General features: G+C 42.1%; 1 protein-coding gene across 1 annotated transcript in view; it reads right to left on the bottom strand.

Moving 5' to 3' along the window:
- CNTN3 (contactin 3) overlaps positions 1-20719 on the bottom strand; it is a 161849-nt gene that overhangs the window by 98331 nt on the left and 42799 nt on the right. The window contains exon 2 of the mRNA XM_063123413.1: positions 3156-3251. Coding sequence (XP_062979483.1) covers positions 3156-3251 — 96 coding nt within the window. The remainder of the gene's footprint in view (positions 1-3155; positions 3252-20719) is intronic.

Here is a 20719-nt window from a genome sequence, read left to right as displayed (position 1 = left end):
GAATCTGTTGTTTCTGTGTTCCACTAATCTCTTTCCCAGAAGCATCAAGCTAACCAGGGTTGAAAAATAGCTGTTGATCTCATCTGCAGCTCTTTATATCTCTTATTTTTAGATTCAAATTACTTTACAACTAATGGAAGACTAATTCCTTATTGTCAATAAAACAACCTGTGACAATTTAAACTATACCCAATGAAAATAGAAGGTCATGTTCCCTTAATTATTCCTTATCAGCATATGTCTGATGTATTACACTTCAGAAAGATAAAACAGAGACGGCGCTCTGCAGAAATCAATGTACTGGTAACCATCATAATGGGAAAGGTCACCCTAAGCAATTATGACACTAAGAAAACCAACTTTAACTACATGAAATTACTGCTTATATTGTAGGCATATCACATAGAAACTTCCAGTGACAGAAAACGTGCAAAAAACGCTATCAGAGATATCCCACAAAACCTTTTACTTAATTCTACTGACAGAAAACAATTAATTATTATTACAGGGAAACACTGGAGTGTTTCCCTGTGTTATAGGCGATCAGTGAATAGAGCATTCCACCATGTTAAGGCCCTAATTGGGGATGGGTCATTCTAGCGTCCATAAAATGGAAAACGTTTCACCAATTTCCCTGCTTTTTGGAGTTTGGTTGAAAACTATAGAGCCTTAACATTGTTTTGTAAACTGTAGGTTTTTTGTTTATTGAATATAATTCCAAAGGGTAAACAAAGGGTAAACAGTATTTAAAAGTAATATGCATTAAATTTTCATTATAATTGCAATAGGATACATCCACAATTTCATGAGGAATTCCATTCACCCAAGAGGCTTTTCAAATGAGCAATACATCAGGTATAAGAATTCATTTAATAACATTTCCATGAACAAGGAAGTGCATTTTGTTCATAGAGTGGAAGCTGTATTGTTATGTGAGCTTCTGCTGTGCATGCTGCATTGTTGACCCCAGTAAACAACTTGCAGAATTTTTTAAATGCAAATAAATGACTGTAAGAACCCATATTCCCCAGCAACTGCTTCTGATACTGGAGGTAGCACATAGCTATCAGGACTAGTAACCCTTCTCCTCCAGGAATGTATTTTACCCCTTTTTAAAGCCATCCAGATTGGTGGCCATCAGTAGTAGAGAATTCCATAATTTAACTATGCACTGTATGAAGAAGTACTTCCTTTTATCTTCCCTGATAAATATGTAATATGAACAGACTGTGATTTGGTGTGATACTACTACATATCTGGTGGTAGTATGTCAGCAACAGAAAACTTAAAGGATGTTTCCATATCTGTTTTGGCTCCAAAAATGTGACACAAGTACATATATTTTTATATTGGTCTTGTGTTAAATAATTCAAAACATTTGGTTTTATGTTTATTACTTAGTGGTATGAGATAAATCTTATGTGCCCCACTATAGATGAAGTTAATATAGTACAAGGAAGCTAACATGCTTGAAAGTCATTATTTCTTCAGAAATTTATTTAAACTATTTTCATGTATTAAGTGCTCCTGACTAAGGTGCTAAAAACAACAGGAAGTTAGTACATACTTTACAGACTCTGAGCTTCGATAGACCTTAAAATTCATTACATTTGCATTTGTTATATTGATGAATGAAATGGTATACAGTATATATGTCTGTCATATCAATACGTATCTATTCTCTATCAGTCTATATATGGGTGCATACACACCCACACCCTTTGGGTTCATTTTTTTAATCTTTTAATTCTATCAGAGAAGCAGGTAGCAACATCTGTATAGTCCTAAAATGCACAACAGTTTAACCTGTTCACAATCAGGAAGTCTAATGGTGCAATTGTATACACACTAATTTGTTAATAAGCCTTTCCAAATTCAGTGGCTCCTAATATGCATAGGATTATTTATTTATTTATTTATTTATTTATTATTGTATTTATATCCCGCCTTTTTTCCTCCAAGGAACCCAAGGCAGCATACAGAATCCTCCTCCTCTCCATGTTATCCTCTCAACAACAACCCTGTGAGGTAAGCTGGGTTGAGAGTCTGTGACTGGCCCAAAGTCACCCAATGGGTTTCCATGGCCAAGTGGGGAATAGAACCCGGATCTCCCAACTCCCAGTCTGACACTTTACCCAGTACACCACACTGTGAATGAGTTACGTTACATCTAACATATGCCTGTGGTCTTTATCTGAGTTGTAAGAGTTGGTTTCAGCTCAAGTTTCTCCCCTCTTCCTACTGGTTTGGAGGGGAAAAGAAGACAAATTTCTCCCTTTTCATAGTAGATCATCACTCCAATGCAGGAATGTACCAAAATTCTTCAGCTAAAAACTTTCCGATCAAAAAGGGGTTAGCGGTACAGCAAAAAGGGGAGCAAATTTCTTCCCTTCACTGTTTTCTCCCATTGACAATTCTCCATTGTATGCAAGCATTTTAAATCCAAATAAAGAGGGCAATATAAATTGTACTGAAACCAACAACAACAACATTTCTAGATGAAAGCTGCCATATGGGTTCCCAAAAGAACAGAAACACAACTGCAGTTCAGTTTCTAATTTTTGGTGGCTCTGATGCTGTTGCTAGGATTAAAATAAGAAACTTAAAATGTTGCAGAAATAATAGTAGTGGATTGTAGCAGATTTCCAGCATTGACCATAGAAGTCCCTTTGAACACTACAGTTGTTTCACTTTCCTGCCATATATATCTGAAGGCCAAACTAGATATGATGCTTTTCATGTTTTTTGCAGTTACGTTGCTGAATTTTTCAATGAAGAACTTGCACTGGTTCCCTAAATCGCAATTAACTCTTCCTCCCAATGTAGTCTCTATCCAAACTACCCCTGTGGCTCTTAGTTGCAATGAGATAAAAAGCTCCCATTGCCCCTCTACAAGCATGCTGGCCATATGTTACAAAAAATAAAATGATAAAACCCAGAGCACAAAGACTAAAGGCATGAATAGTGTCATGTTCTGCCGTGAAATGTAAGCTTTCAAACTTGTACAGGACAATATGATTATTAAAAATCTGACATCATAGTATAAATGAGGTCAGTATTTGCTACATTTCACATAGCAAATATTAAAATCTTTCACTACCCATCATTTTTATTGACCATAGAATAGATTACTGACGTTTCCAACCATTTCTTACCTTCAGAATGAGTTGGTGGCCCACACAGCAGAACAACTCCTTGTCCTTCTCGTACAGACACAGTGCTTCTCATTTTCGTCTTCAAGTTTTCAAGATCTATTTTTCCCCACAAAAGAAAGGAAATAAATGTGTTAAAACAGCAGAGGCAACTTTAAAACTACAGGATTTTGTTCTAATACTCTTAGCCCTAAAAGCAATGTATTGCACTTAAAGATACCCATTCATTTCAGAGATTATTCATGAAGCAAAACCAATTCGGTATTAAAAGTTTCTACAGAACACAATTGTTACTAGTGATGCAGCTGAAGTTGGTAAATCCTTGGTCTGGAATGCAAGACAACGCACAAACCTTGCCTTCAATACACAAATGGCCTCTTCTCCCTTGCTTCTCTCCTTGCCACAACCACAATAGCAGCATCCAGATATATAAGTGGATGGGTGGGAATCCATCCACTTATTTATCTGGATGCTGCTATTGTGGTTGTGGCAAGGAGAGAAGAGACAGAGGGCATAGCTAGACAGGGCGATATCCCGTGGATCGCCCTGGGATCGTCCCTATGTGTCCACATGATGCACAGAGCATCCCGGGAGCAGGGAAGGATGATCCCTCCCTTTCTCCGGGATATCGCCACACCCTTCTATCTTGCTTTTTCTGCGGTCTTGGGATGATCCCAAGAACGTGGAACATGTGGCTGGGCATCATGGTTTGTCCCGGCTCCTTGTGAGTAAACAAGGGTGGGGGGGGAGGGCGAGGTGTTGGTTTATTTTATATATATAAAAAACCAAAACCTCATAGTTTGTGCACGAGGGCTCATGCGCTTCTTCTCCTTTAAAAAACAAAAAGGCGGGTGTGACATCCTCTTCCTTCCTGGACGTTGCGCATAGACTGAAGTGGGGATCTCTCAATCATAAAATCATGAGATCATACCCCTCCACCCCCCCTCGTCTAGCCATGGCCTAAGGCCTAATCTACACCAAACAGGATATTGCACTATGAAAGTGGTATATAAAAGGCAGGAGCAACACTACTGCTTTATAGCAGTTTTGAAGTGCACAGACAACTGTTGGGGCCCACTGACCCATACCATATTCTGGTTTCATATCACTATATCCTGCTTGACTCCTGCCTTTTATATACCGCTTTCATAGTGCAATATCCTTCTTGGTGTAAATTAGGCCTAAAATGGTTCCTAATCTAAAAAAACCCACACCTTCTGGTATCTTTTGCATGCACTGAGCCCTACGTGCATTATATATTCACTTTCCCCCAATATTCCCCAATGTTTATCATACCATCCCTCCTCCCACAGACTCAATTATATTGTTTCCTCCAAATTAATTACACACTGGAGCAGAAGAAGTCAATTCAGATTGCTGCAAAGGAGAACAGTTTTAATGGGATGTATTTTTATTTACAATTTTTAAAAGTGTAGCTGCTCAGGTACAGATGCTCAATGTTGCACTCAAAGGACACTTTAAAGTAAACTACCTTTATAACAAAGCATAATGAAAATGGTGGGTTGACCAAAAATAGTTATTGTCTGAAGTGTAATTTTATTTCTAACGTTAAAAAAGCAACAACAGATGTTCATCCAAGCCACTTAAAAACAGTGATTTGGCATTTCAATACCTCATTATTTTAAAGGACAAACTGTTGAATGCAATAATACCACTGCTGGTTTCCTGCAACCTCATTCAGGTAATTTTAAAGCTTTTAGAATATCTAAATAACACAGCTGTGTGCTCTTCATAATATGTTAGTAAAATGCAAACCGTCACTAGTCTGGTGTGTCATTTTAGCAAACATGTTCTAATACCTTCAAAGTAGCGTATTTCATTTGAAATGTCCATAGCAGGTACAGAAATATAGAACCTGTGGTCCTGTTATCATTCTTTAGTTCCCCATGGAAAAGGTTCTAGATATGCTTTGTGTATTTATGGCCCATGTTCTGTTCACTGTTCAGCATTCAAACCAGAGCTGCTGTCTTAATTGATGGACCATACTGAACTGATGAAAGTTGGTAGAAATTTTTTTCTTCAACATTTCAGGGTTGAGGGCAAAAACTTTCAAATTCTTAGGTGGGGTGGGGGAGAGGGAGAGCCCTTTCTCATGAACACTGTATATGCAACTACCAGGAGGTGGATCCACTGGGTATGTTGATACTTGGTACCATTGCCAGTGGCTCCCCGCTACCATGTATCTGGATCATATGTAAAGCTGTATACCAAAATACTTTTCAAACTCAGTATACTTTCAAATGTAATTTGTGATGTGGCATTCACCCTGCTGTTTCTTGGATTAAAACAGAGCATGCCAGGCTCTGATTACACCTAACATATGTCTTTGTATCCTAGTCTAGGATTTATTTATTTTGTTAAACCACTCCCTTCCACCCCTGCCCACCCCAAAAAACCCATGGTGAATTGATTGACAAACTAAATGGTAAAAGTATATGTCATGCCTTCCCCGGAAGCCTCATCATCAGAGGACGAAGGGGAAGAGCAAGCTCCAACGGTTCCTGGGGAGGGGACTAGTGGCCAAGGTGACTAGTGGCTCTCCCACACTAGAGGCATTTAAGAGGCATCTGGACAACCATCTGTCAGGGATACTTTAGGGTGGATTCCTGCATTGAGCAGGGGGTTGGACTCAATGGCCTCATAGGCCCCTTCCAACTCTGCTAATCTATGATTCTATGATTCTAAGGTGAACAAGAGTCTTTACCCCCAGAGAGCTGGCAAGACCCGGAAGTAACCCCTTTAATGGACAGAGAATGATGAAGTGGATCATGAGGCTTGTCCAACCCCAGCTGAATGCAGGTTACTGAGATTGAGGAATCAACATCAGCAGGCTGCCAGAGCATGGAAGCTACGGGGCTAATTGCCAGCACCTGGTGTCAGGTTAGGACTTAAAAGGCTCAGAGCAGCACAGTGAAGACAACGGAAACAATATACCCACTTTAGTGTTTGGAGTATCCAGCTTTCTAGGCATCTGGACTCCCGGCTAAATTACAACCTCTGGAACTGTGATCCTGAACTCTGCTTGCATCCAGGAACCTTGCTCAGTGGCTCTGGACAGCATTGTTCAACTCTGCAGGCATTCAAGTTCGTTGCAGTTTATCTGACTCACCCTCCACACTTAAATCTTCACTTGTAGCCAACAAATGCAGACAGTATAGTCAAATATTGCCCATGGTAATAAAAACTATAGTAGAATTCTAATGAAGAATAATGCTTAGTTAATAATAATCCATTTTTTCAAAACCAAAAGAGTTGGGATTAAACAAACAGATTAACTACTTAATAGTTTTTCACACTTTCCCTTCTCTAAAAGAGGATATCCTTTAAAAAGTCAGTTTCCTTTGGAGAATAGAAAAGTTCTCAATGGGAACTTTTCTACATAAAGAAAATAGGATAGAAAATAAGTGCCATGCTGGATCAGACCGAGGGTCCATCTAGTCCAGCACTCTGTTCACACAGTGGCCAACCAGTGGTCGACCAGGGACCAACAAAGCAGGACATGGTGCACCATCACCCTCCCTCCCATGTTCCCCAGCAACTGATGCACACAGGCTTACTGTCTTGGATACTGGAGGTAGCACATAACCATCAGGCCTAGCAGCCATTGATAGCCTTCTCCTCCAGGAATTTATCCCTTTTTTTCCTTTTAAAGCCGTCAAAATTGGTGGCCATCACTACATCTTGTAGTAGTGAATTCCATAATTTAACTATGCGCAGTGTGAAGAAGTACTTCCTTTTCTTTGTCCTGGATCTTCCACCAATCAGCTTCATGGGATGACCCCAGGTTCTAGTATTGTGAGAGAGGGAGAAAAATGTCTCCCTATCCACATTCTCCACAGCATGCATAATTTTGTACATCTCTATCATGTCTAGATGAAGCTGCAGGAGAATAGCACAATGAAATATTACACATCCACTGAAATCAATGGGTATCCTAAATGTTGGACTTGTGGGGTGAGGTGTCAGAATAAATATGCAGGCAATTCCAGAATTACAGCAAAAGCACCTGATATTCTACAAAAAGACTCATACACCGGTGTATCGTCATCTACTGTTTTATCATCTAGTGCCAAACTATAGTTTGGGGTTATCATTTTTTATATCCAGGTGCTATTCTACACATTACTCAGAGTCAAACTTTCATTCGTCATCAAGCGTACACTCAACAACCCATCACCACTTCTTAATCTACATAATCCTTGTGTTTCCAAACACCTTACCTTAACCCTTACATACCTCACTTTATATTTTACATTGTGTGAAGAAGACTTCACATACACTCTAACTTAAGCCTGAGAAAGTCACCTTCTTGATATCTCCAAAAGCTAATAGCCCATCATAGGTCATTGGGAGTTACTAATGTGCACCAAGCCTAATGATGCCTTGCATGTTAGTAGAGTCAAAGAGGGGATGCAATCATATAACTGGGTAGAATATCCAATTTCCTTATGAATGGAATACTCACCCCCTTATGAAGTCTTCCTATTGTACCTATTTCTTAGGCATTAAACATTTTCTTACTGGGCCAATCTGCACAACACAAGGTGATGAGGCTGCGGCATGTGTGGCCGCCGTTTTGCATATTCAGTCCCACTTGGGGATTGTCATGTTGCACAAACTCAATTTGTTAAACAACTCTCGCATTAAATAATCCATGACAAGCTGCACTGTGTCATGCAAACTAGGGGCATGTCTAGATGGGGCGATATCCTGGGGATCGTCCCGGGATCATCCCTGTGTGTCCACATGAAGCAAAGGAAATTCCCTGGGATACTGCACTACACATTTTTCTCAGTTTTTCCTGTGGTCCCAGGATGATCCCGAGACCGCGGGATGTGTGAGCAGCCATCCCGGTATAGTCCCGGCTCCTCATGAGTAAATGTGAAGAGCCAGGAACTGGGCACGGTGTGGGGGAAAGCAGGGTCGGGTTTTTTTTTTAAAGACTAACCTTTGCACTGGAGCACTGGTGCACTCTAGCTCATTCATTCATTTATTGCATTTTTATACTGCCCAATAGCCGAAGCTGGGCGGTTTACAAAAATTAGAACTACAACAATATTTAACAATATACTAATCAACAACATCACAATAATACTCAAAAATATACTAAATACAAGTTTACAGCAAAATAAACCAGATAAGAAGAAAAGAAAGAAAAGAAAGCTTGGTTGGAACAGCGTTTCTCCCCCTGAAGCAGCACCTCCCTTCAGCTCCAGCCTTGCTTTTAAAGTCTCCAGGTGTGTGTGTGGGGGGGGAAGGGGAGCAGGTGGAATAGCTCACCCTTGGTGGAACAGCGTTTCTTCCCCTGAAGCAGTGTTTCCCCCCCCTGTTTCTTTAAAAAGAAATGGCGGGCATGACGTCCTCTTCCTCTTGGGACATCTCACACCACGTGTGGACTGAGGGGGACGATCTCGCGATCATAAAATTGTGAGATCATTCCCTCCAGCCCCCTTGTCTAGCCATGCTCTACTTCAGTCACTAGAACATCTCAGGTTTATACATAGCAATGAAGAGTATCCTCACCTTTCCTCCAGAATGCTACCTTTCTTGTTAAGGTACAGTTCTGCTAGTATAGTATAGGCTGAGATTTGATATTCTAGAAATTATGGGGACTGCATGAAATGAATATGTTTCAGGAGAAAGGGTTGCTTTCAGAGGTTAAAATAATATTTTCTTTTATCTCTGTAATGTTTTCCCTATCAAGCTACTTCATATTACCCTCATTCTAAATTAAAGAGACAGTGAAGAGACATGCTTTCTATAATGCCAAATAATGGTTTAGCCAGTTTCATGACACCATAGATAGTTCATTGTATCACTGGGCCAATACTTCTTTGGATTACTATGCTTTGATGGTTCCATCTGACTACTTCTTCCTCTGGCCCCAATAGGAATGTGCCTGAACAGTAGGTGAGAAGTAACACTTTTCCACATATTTGATGCTTCGCCCCACCAAAACCAAAAACCAAAACCCACACAAACATGGTCACTTTTAGCTAGAGGCAAAAATGTTCACAAATACAACTTTAAAATTTGTATTATATGGGAGCTACCTAAAACACACTAAACGAAAGTGGTAATTTGAAATTGCAGCTTCCAGGTAGGAATTCTAGAGTTGATTTGTGGTTGATAAGATGTTCATGATAGTGGTGGCACTTTTGCCATGAGTCTTAGCAATGCTGTATGAGATGTACCAGCCACCTGAAACATTGGAAATGGTTTGCTTATAATGGTTTGTCCATAGCGGAAAGCAAATGTTTCTATTTTCATAAGAGAAATGATTTATTCATTTATCTATTTTATTATTACATTTAGATCATGCCTTCTCTCCCCTCCCCCCCAGGAACCCAAGGCAGCTTACATGGTCCACCTCTCAATTTTATCCTCACAACAACCCTGTGATGTAGGTTAGACTGAGAGCCAGTGACTGGCCCAAAGTTACCCACTGAGTTTCATGGCCAAGTAGGGACTAGAACCCTGATCTCCCCAACCCCAGTCCAACATGCTAACCACTACACTGGCTTGCTGATGGAACATATGATTAAATGTGTACATTGAATTTGTTTATAATTTGATTTTATTTACGATGAATTTTATTTAAGTGGAATTCAATTTTCAAGTTGTAAAAACAATCTTGCCTTCTTCATTATCAGCAAGAGTGTCCAAAGGGGGAAAACGTTTCTGATATTTTTTATTAAACTTCTGAGCTTGAAACTACAGTGTTGAAACTAAGAAATTTCAAAGAGACAGAAAAAGAGAAAGAAATGTATTACTTTTTTACTACTTTCAAATTGAAGAACATTTAAAATTAACTATCAAAGAGGGAAGGCAGCTGAATATGTTTCAACTTTCTGAAATTGTAATTTTCTTTACTTTCCCATTGTAACATATACATCCACTTTCCATTTCCTTTAGCACTAAATTTAGTATTGATTACTTGGAATGCATATGCCAGTGTTGTAAAAATAATATAAGAAAATGGAATTCAGTTGCTTGAAGACACTACCTTATATTGCATGAAAAGAAAGCATAAATGTGTTTATCTTTCAAAGTGCAACATAAATGGGGAAAAACCCAAGAACTAAACTTTATTACGGTTTCCATATTCCTTCTTAGAAAAACAGGCTGTTTTCATGAGGGCATTGCAAAGAAATGAGTGACAAGTGCAGAGTACAACTAGAACCACGGATTGTAGTTTTATTGCCTTTATTAACATCAAAGCAGGTGCCCTGCATGAATCATTAAAATGCTCATGCATTAGCCCCAATACTTAAATAACAAATAATGCAGAGAGCAGAGGAGAAGCATCTATATCTACCATATTCTAGACTGTTCCAAACAAATGGAAAAAGATTTCTGGTTTTAGGATCTTTTGTTCTGGTCCATATTTTACAAAGTCCTTTTTCACAAAAACAAATGGCCTAGTTCACATATCATAATAACCCAGCTTTAAAAAAATAACCCCAAACCAACCAGAGAGCTTCAGCTATTGGGCAGTATAAAAATGCAATCAATCAATACAAATCTGAGTTATTGAAGGCAAGTGAGACTGCATTCTTTGCTCACTGCAGCTGCAAGTGGGAGGGCTAAACAACCTAGGGATGCTCTGGCTCTATATTGTTTAGTGTTATGTGGGAACCAGGAACTCTGGCTTGTCAGGCTGATTTGGCAGCCCATACTGCACTGCCACCGCCCAGTTCCTGAATTTGCAGCTGAAATATGTTGGTATGGTCGTGGCAAAAAGTACTCAGATTTTTTAAAACAAGTTGCAGTGTCTCTATTTAAAGGGAAATCAGAGTTATGTGTTAATAAAGGGCTGATTGAACTCAAGACGAGGCTTCTCTTGGTAAATGAAGAATGAAGTACTTTCCCATGATGGGTGGCTCAAGAGGGTTCCTGTTATTCCAGGTTGGGAAGGTAAAAGAGAATCAACAGGATTTTTTAGCAGCTTACACTCACCTCACACCCCACTATGGACACTTCAAATGTGGCAGCTTTTTAGTAGGACGTTGTGTTCTAAAGAAGGTACTTCAGCTAGTGATTCAAGCTAGTCTTATGATGGCTGAACCATGGAGAATTAGCTAGACCTAAGGTTTATCTCGGGATCGTCCCGGGATTGTCCCTGCCTGCTCCTGGGATCCCCTGTGTGTCATTTACATGAACAGGGATGACCCCGGGGACGATCCCGGGATAAACCTTAGGTCTAGCTAAGGCCTTAGATTAGTGACCTCCATTCACGCTATCCTCAGGTAGTTTTGTCTGGGTGTGTCAAATTTCTCAATAAAATTGTGGTCTTTTAATCCAAGATGCTACATTTGTTATTTTCTTTAGCTTACAGTAGCAAGGAATCTATAGCTGCCATGATAGTCCATATATGGTGATACTAGTTGAAATATAACTTTAATGAAAGATCAGGAATATAATAAAAACTGAGGCACGCTAACCTTCATTCAATCACCATGTCTGTAATTTAGAACACAAGGGTGTTGTTGTTGTTTTCTTATAAGGAGGCCTTTTAAATGGAAATGTGTCTCCTCTGAGGACTTCCCTTCAAGGCACCTAAGTGACATCCTTTAATTGCAACTAATGTAAAGATAACCTATGCAACTAATTTGAGAGACAAGGTAACCTTATTTGACAAAGATATGACACTGCCTATTTAGAGTGTTCACTAGCTTATGAAGTCTTTATGAACAATAACAACAAAACAATCTGATATGATGCCTATAGGGAGGCTGATCTGTATGCACAGCCACTTTTATAAAGCTAGATGAAAGCAACACAAAAAACAAACAAATACCTTCATATGCTAATGGACTGTGGCAAAACCGTTTTACTGAAAAGCATTCTGCATAAATAAATATTATGGATTGTAAATGTTATTTACAGTAACATTTCTTTACATACTTTTCATTCTGCGGAGACCAAAAGGCAAAGCACAAAACCTTGCTGCAATTATAAGCTTAGTGGTGTTTTGGGAGGTGAGGTGGGGTTAATAATAATATTTATTATTTATAAAGTACCTACCATTCTAAAACTAATGCTAATACAACTAATAAAAAAATATTGGTAAAAACAACAAGCCCTACCCACAGACCTGTAATCTACAGAACTGAGGAAAAGGTATGGCACACAAAAGGAAGGAAACAAAGAGTTGAATCAATGCCTGAATGCTCAAACAAAACCGCAAAAACAAAAGAGGCCTTTCTACAAAGGCAGAGGTTCATGGAGATAAGCATTTATCAGCGGGCAGAGTGGTCCAAAGCAAATGAGGTGAAAGTGGAAAAACATTAAAAGCATAGCACAACAACCTTAAGCTCAAAAAGAAGAATAGTTTTGACAGAATGTAAGGAACTGGTTAAGGTACAAATAAAACAACAACCAAAAGAGAAGGGAAACACATATAAGGCAAAAGAAGTTTAAATTAAATTCTAGTTGAATGAATTTATTTATTTATTCTGATAAGAGTTTTAACCTATTAATTCTGCGCCATTTTTGCATTAACCTGTGGTATTTTTAAAAGCTGAAATAATATTAAATGTGCATTTAATGGCACTTTACAATGAACAAAATTGATAACTTCCTACCATAAGATGCTTACATTTCTGGTGGGTGCCTAAGTTCTGACCAATTCATTAGTCTGAAGGTATGAAAGAAACAATGACATGGATGATAGCAGGTTGCAAAGTTGCAAAGATAGCAGGTTGCATTCAATATGCACGTTTTAAATCACCATAATATCAAAGCTACTTAGACCACCATGCTCAGCACAAAAATTAATGAATGTCAAACATTGGAACTATCTTCAAAAATTAGTTTAGGATGGGAGTGGGCAACATGTTTTAGCCTACAACTTCTATCATATCTACAATCCCTGGCTATGGTGGCAAAGGCTGTTGTGAGTTGAAGGCCAAAGCATTTGGTGGGACAGAAGTTGCTCACCTCTGGCTTGGGACTACAATGAACACACATCTGTTAAATGTTGTCTATGAATGAAACATGTTTCCCAAACTTACAAAAAATGTTGACAAGTTATGATAATTATTAAAATTAAATTAAAATTAAAACTAATAATGTTTATAGTTATAATAACTTCTGAACAATGTAGGCCAGAGATTTCTACCTATAAACTTTCTTCTACAGATACAGTAATCTGTCTGCTTTACCAGTAACATTTTTACCTTCTCAGCTCTAATTGGTTTGTAATTATGAAAATGGTTTAAAAGAATTAAATTGTGGTGGGAAACGTCAAATTCTATTGTACCACATGCCGCTGTATAATCCATCAGGGATGGGTATCTCAATACACCACACTTCTTGCACAGCTTCAGACTCATTTGCTGGTTAGTTGTTTAAAGAAGCTTCTTAACCATGGGGCCTTGAGGACCAACAATCCCTTTAAACAAACACAGCAAACCTAATTCACCAGCTTAACTGCTTTGCCCATTATCAGCTAAAACAGAAGTGTATAATAAACAAATGAATGTTGTTCTTGTTTTCCTTTCATCAGTAGAATCACAGCAGTTGAGAAAAGGAGTATTTGACCAGACACAGCATGGGGTAAACATTAGCTGAAGCAATATACTTTACTTTTTAAGCTATTCAAATTCATCAGAACATACTTCATTTCAGCCTCAGGAACGAAAGGAGATGGCACATCTAAAACAAACATGAGTGTTCTTGTTTCTTTTTCTTTTTTTCTTTTCTGCTGCTTTATTTATTTATTATTTATTTATTACATTTTTATACCGCCCAATAGCCGAAGCTCTCTGGGCGGTTCACAAAAATTAAAATCATCATAAAACAACCAACAAGTTAAAAATACAAATACAAAATACAATATAAAAAGCACAACCAGGATAAAACCACGCAGCAAAATTGATATAAGGTTAAAATACAGAGTTAAAACAGTATAATTTAAATTTAAATTAAAATTAAGTGTTAAAATACTGAGTGAATAAAAAGGTCTTCAGCTGGCGATGAAAGCAGTACAGTGTAGGTGCCAGGCGGACCTCTCTGGGGAGCTCATTCCACAACCGGGGTGCCGCAGCGGAGAAAGCCCTCCTCCTGGTAGCCACCTGCCTCACTTCCTTTGGCAGGGGCTCACGGAGAAGGGCCCCTGTAGATGATCTTAAGGTCCGGGTAGGTACATATGGGAGGAGGCGTTCCTTCAAATAACCTGGCCCCAAACCGTTTAGGGCTTTAAATGTCAATACCAGCACTTTGAATCGGGCCCGGACCTGGACTGGCAGCCAATGAAGTTGTAAAAGGACTGGCGTAATGTGATCTCGCCAGCCTGTCCCTGTTAGTAAACGGGCTGCCCTGTTTTGTACCAGCTGAAGCTTCCGGACCGTTTTCAAAGGCAGCCCCACGTATAACGCATTGCAGTAATCCAAACGAGAGGTTATCAGAGCATGGATAACTGTAGCTAGGCTATCACTGTCCAGATAAGGGCGCAGTTGGTATATCAGCCTAAGCTGATAAAAGGTGCTCTTTGCCACTGAGTTCACCTGTGCCTCAAGTGACAGTTCTGGATCGAAGAGCACCCCCAAACTACGGACCCGATCCTTTAGGGAGAGTGCAACCCCGTCCAGGACAGGGCAAACATCACCTCGCCGGACAAATGAACCACCCGCTAACAGTACCTCCGTCTTGTCTGGATTGAGTCTCAGTTTGTTAGCCCTCATCCAGTCCATTACCGTGCCCAGGCACTGGTTCAGAACAGTCACTGCCTCACCTGGGTTTGATGAAAAGGAAAGGTAGAGCTGGGTGTCATCCGCATATTGATGACACCTCAGTCCACATCTCCGGATAACCTCCCCCAGCGGCTTCATGTATATGTTAAACAGCATAGGGGATAAAATAGAGCCCTGCGGAACCCCATGGCTTAGGAGCCACGGCACAGAGCAATAATCCCCCAGCACCACCTTCTGGAATCGGCCATCCAAGTAGGAGCGGAACCACTGCAACGCAGTACCTCCAACTCCCAGCTCAGACAACCTATCCAGAAGGATACCATGGTCGATGGTATCGAAGGCCGCTGAGAGGTCCAGGAGAACCAACAGGGTCGCACTCCCCCTGTCTCTCTACAGACAGAGGTCATCCCACAGGGCGACCAAGGCAGTTTCTGTTCCAAAACCAGGCCTGAAACCCGATTGAAATGGATCTAGATAATCCGTTTCATTCAAGAGTGCCTGGAGTTGTCCTGCAACCACCCGCTCAAGCACCTTGCCCAGGAAAGGGATATTAGCCACCGGCCTGTAGTTGTTAACATCTTCCGGGTCCAGATTAGGCTTCTTCAGGAGTGGTCTAATTACCGCCTCTTTTAAAGAGGCCGGCACCACTCCCTCTCTCAAGGAGGCATTTACAACCTCCTGGACCCAGCCGGCGATCCCCTCCTTATTTGATGTAATGAGCCACGAGGGGCAAGGGTCAAGCACACAGGTGGTCGACCGGACTTGGCCAAGCACCTTGTCCACATCCTCGGGCCTCAATAACTGAAACTCATCCAATAAAACTGAGCCGGACGGCGCTCTGAACACCTCTACTAGTGGTGCTGCATTAAGTGTGGTGTCCAATTCATGACGAATCTGAGCGACTTTATCTTCAAAGTGCCGTGCAAACTCGTCACAGCGTGCTACCGAGGGTTCAACTATCTCACGCCCTGGCCCAGAGTGTAACAGGCCACGAACCACTCGGAAAAGCTCCGCCGGACGACACCGAGAAGACGCAATGCTGGTGGAAAAGAGCTGCCTCTTTGCCACCCTCACCGCCACAGAGTAGGCTCGATAGTGAGCTCTAGCCCGTGTTCGATCAGACCCAGCACGAGTTTTCCTCCACCTGCGTTCTAGCCGTCTCCCCTCTTGCTTCATCGCCCTCAGCTCAGATGTATACCAAGGAGCTGACCGGGCTCTGCTCAGAGGGAGAGGACGCTTGGGCGCGATCGTGTCAACCGCCCGAGTCATCTCTGCATTCCACAGAGCGACCTGGGCTTCGACAGGAGCACCGGCCATATCAGCAGGAAAATCCCCCAGAGCCCTCTGGAATCCATCGGAGTCCATTAGCCTCCGGGGGCGGACCATTTTAATAGGCCCCCCACCCTTGCAGAGGGGAAAGGCCGCCGAGAGTCTAAACCTCAGTAGGAAGTGATCCGACCATGACAAGGGGGTAGATGTTAGTTCCCCCACTTCCAGATCACCATCCTCCTGTCCAGTCGAGAAAACCAGATCAAGTGTGTGTCCCTTTGCATGTGTTGGGCCGATGACATGTTGAGACAGCCCCATGGTTGTCATGGCAGCCATGAAGTCCTGAGCCGCTCCGGATACAGCAGCCTCGGCATGGAAGTTGAGATCCCCCAGAACCACCATCCTGGGGGTCCTCAACACCAGGTCCGAGACAACCTCCGTCAGCTCAGGCAGGGAGACTGTTGGGCAGCGGGGTGGACGGTACACCAGCAGAATCCCTAATCTGTCTCGAGTACCCAACACACAGTACAAACACTCCAGACCAGCACTCGACTGAACAGGAAGCCTAGAGAGGGAGATTGTATTCCTATAGACCACGGCAACCCCCCCTCCCCGGCCCTCGAGTCTGTGCTGGTGCTGCACCGAGTACCCAGGAGGGCAGAGCTGGGTGAGAGCAACCCCACCCAGTTCACCCACCCAGGTCTCAGTGATGCATACCAGGTCAGCCCCCTCATCCACAATCAAATCATGGATGAGGGAGATTTTATTCTGGACTGACCTGGCGTTCAGCAGCAGCACCACCAGACCCGAGAGCAAGCTGATATGGCCACCAGGAACTATCCGGTTGGGGTAGGAACCAGAAGAGGGAATAGCTGTAAGGAATCTATCCCCTCTTCTCCTCATCTGGCCTGTTCCTCCCCTAGCACCATACCTCCCCCTACCCGTGACCACAGTTATGTGGGCATCCCCGTATCCCCCAGAGCTCCCCAGGCACATATTAAAAAGTAATTAAAATGTATTTTACAATTTGCTGCTGTTTGGCTGGTTGGAGATCTTGCAGGTACAGTAGTATGGTATCTCCTATGTGCGCCGCAAAGTGCGGCGCCAAGTGCGCACTCGGCGCCGCACTCTGCGCGTCGCCGAGGCGCGCGCCGAGGCGCAGCCTCTGGCAGGCTTCAGATGTACCTGTTAGGGAGAGGTGGAGCACTCAGTCAGCTGACGCCCAGCAGGTGAGGGGAGAGACTGCAGAGGGAAGCCCCAGCAGTCCCTGTTCTTCTTTCCCCCCCACCAGCCAAACACACCCCACCTTCCCAGCCTCTGGCAGGCTTCAGATGTACCTGTTAGGGAGAGGTGGAGCACTCAGTCAGCTGACGCCCAGCTTGGTTGGTTTAAGATTCTGGACTGTTACAAACCTGGTAAACATAACTTCCTGGTGGGAATCTACACTGGTGTTATTCTAACGTTTTGAATGGGTTACTGTGACGCATAGCGTCACGTGACCCTGGGTCTCCAACGTTGCAAATGAGTTGTACTTACAGGTTCTATTTCTTAGTTCCAGCGTGGCTACAGATTCATGTGCCTCGTTCTGACGGTAATTTTCCTCTCCCTTTCTCAGAGCTGCTGGGTTTGCTCCGCCCACTTCCTGTTCTCCTTCCTTTGCCCCGTTTGCTAATTTATCTGATACAGCAGATAAATCACACCAGCGTTTTACTGTGCAATCACTGACAATTGCATGCAAAGGACTCAGAAGTTTTCCACCTTAGAATCTGCTTTGATTGTGAAGTAGTCCCATGCATCCAGCGTTAATTGTGCTCCTTTTGCAAAAGATTCGCCCCAGCCGCTGCTGCGGGCGCAGGAGCAGGATTTTAAACAAATGCTGACATCTGCGTAAGCTTTATAGATAAAGACACCAAATTTGGCACAGTAATTCAAATACCAAATTTGAATCAAATTGGGTCATCGGTTGATTTTTTATGACTTTTTTTTTAACATTTCCCCCCTCTTTGCAAAGGAGCTGAGGAGCGCTCAAAGGATCACTGTAGCTCCCTGCAGGAAAATTAACAAGGGTCCAAAGTCCAAAACTCATGACCAGCAGGGCTTAAATGGGACTGCTGCTAAAACTTTTCAATTTGGTCTCCCATTCAAACTCTGACCAGACCCGGCCCTGCTTAGCTTCAGCAAAGTGGCTGGCTCCTATGCATTCAGGCTATTCCCTGGGACTTGCATTAAGGTGTTTTGGGAGGGGGTTTGTGTGTGCTTATGACTGTTACCCTTCCGGCTAGGAATGAGGCAGGCAGTGGGCGGAACAAACCCAGCAGCTCTCACAGAAGAGGGAGAACAACAGAAACACTTGAACAATGTGCCCTGAAGTTCCGTTGCAGTGAAACGTAAGTCACGCTAGTGTGTCCCGTGATACAGAGAAACGATACAGAGAACCACGTTAGAAAGGGACACTAGCAACGTTATAAGACTAGTGTAGATCCGGCCCTGGTTCAGATGTAATAGAAAACTATGGTTCAGGGATCTTGGATTGTGGTATGCCAAGGATAGGGTGACCAGATGCCCGGAATTCCCTGGGGAAGTCCAGGAAAAGGGGGGGGCATACCAGGGTCCATGAGAAATTCTAAAAATATGCTAAAATGTCTGGGATTCCTGGACTTCTGAGAATGTGTCCCAGCCCCCAGCCCCTTCCAGCACCGATCTAGCCTTCTCTTTGGTCGGTGCAATTGCACTCGCCAAGGAGAAGGCCCGTGCTGGCAGGGCCTAGAATGGCATGTTCCCAGACTTCCGGGAACATGTCCCCCAGCCCCTCCCAGAGTATGGGAGGTATGTTTTTCTTTGTTGTTTTTGATTGTTATGTCTGGTTGAAGTTGAAACAAGCTAAGAGGTGTAGCCTTTAATCCATTTTCTTCCATGGATAATGTTTGCAGAGTAACAGTAGTTTCTACTCTTTCTGAATGCTTATTTGCTTGTTTGTTTTACTAGATTTTTCTGTACTTGTCAACTGCTTCATTTGTTCAGTGGTAGCAGTATGATGAATCTGTGAGTATGGATATGAGAAAGGTGATGGGGAAAGAGTGTTAAATGTTAGGAAAGGTGAGACTATGGTCATCCGGTGAAGGATTTGCAGGCAGAAAAGATATTTGAGAGAAGGGGAGACTGTATCACACAGAGTATAGCAAAAGCTTCAAAGTACAGCAAAAGCTACAAAAGTAGGAATGAGTAAAGTTAATTTCAGATACACTGAATGTCTCACTTGTTCTTTATTCCAGTGATTTTAACATTAAGATGTTATGTAGAACAGGTTTGTCTTAATTGTGTGCAGTGAAATCAGACATTGACCAAGGCCATGTTTGGGTGGGCATGCCCCCTTGGGGGCTGGACACATTGGTGGGCACATCCCCTTGAGGCGGCCATGTCGTCCTCCTCTTTGGTTTCCAAAATATGGTTACCCTAGCCAAGGAGAGTAGGAAGAGAGCAACAATGAAGTGTGCAGGCACAAGCTTGTGTGTATCTTGATTCATTAAGTTGAGATTTGTACCTCCAAACCAAGCCTATATGTTCCACTGATCATCGGTGTCCATTTCCTTATGCTGAAACTCAACTACTGTTCTATTCACTAGTTGGAAAAGTTTCATTTGAAACCTTTTACATAAGGACATAAGAAAGCCATGCTGGATCAGACCAAGGGTCCATCTAGTCCAGCATTCTGTTCACATGGCGGTCAACCAGGAACTGACAAGGAGGACACGGGTACAACAGCATCCTCCCATCTGCTTGGGATTTTACTACCAAAAGGTTTACAGACAACCAAGTTATTTTGAAGCTTGTGGTAATTCTAAGATTGCAGGCTATGCTTCATACATATCTGGATGTGGAATGGTAAGAATATTTACAGTCAGTGGTAGCCAAATAAATTAGCAGCCAGTGCATTTCTCGACTGAACTCAGGTGCTGGTTTATTCTTGTGTTTCTTTCTTAAATTTTATAAAGTGACTTTATAATTAAAAGAGCAACAACCATGGGGATTATACCAATCAAAATGAATGACAGCAAACAAATGCCAATCTCTAAAATAATCTCTAAACAAAATCTATAACATTTAAAGCCCTAAACGGTTTGGGGCCAGGTTATTTGAAGGAACGCCTCCTCCCATATGTACCTGCCCGGACCTTAAGATCATCTACAGGGGCCCTTCTCCGTGAGCCCCTGCCAAAGGAAGTGAGGCAGGTGGCTACTAGGAGGAGGGCTTTCTCCGCTGTGGCACCCCGGTTGTGGAACGAGTTCCCCAGAGAGGTCCGCCTGGCGCCTACACTGTACTGCTTTCGTCGCGAGCTGAAGACCTTTTTATTCACTCAGTATTTTAACACTTAATTTTAACTTAAATTTAAATTTTACTGTTTAACTCTGTATTTTAATCTTATATCAATTTTGCTGCGTGGTTTTATCCTGGTTGCACGTTGTTTTATTGTGGTTTTAATTTTTGTGAACCGCCCAGAGAGCTTCGGCTATTGGGCGGTATAAAAATGTAATAAATAAATAAATATAAAACAGAACAAAGAACAGTAAAACAGTAACACTA

This window comes from Elgaria multicarinata, chromosome 3, assembly GCF_023053635.1.
Source record: "Elgaria multicarinata webbii isolate HBS135686 ecotype San Diego chromosome 3, rElgMul1.1.pri, whole genome shotgun sequence".
Classification (NCBI taxonomy): domain Eukaryota; kingdom Metazoa; phylum Chordata; class Lepidosauria; order Squamata; family Anguidae; genus Elgaria; species Elgaria multicarinata.
The sequence above is the reverse complement of the archived record's forward strand: the minus strand, read 5'-3'. Positions and strand labels throughout refer to the sequence as shown.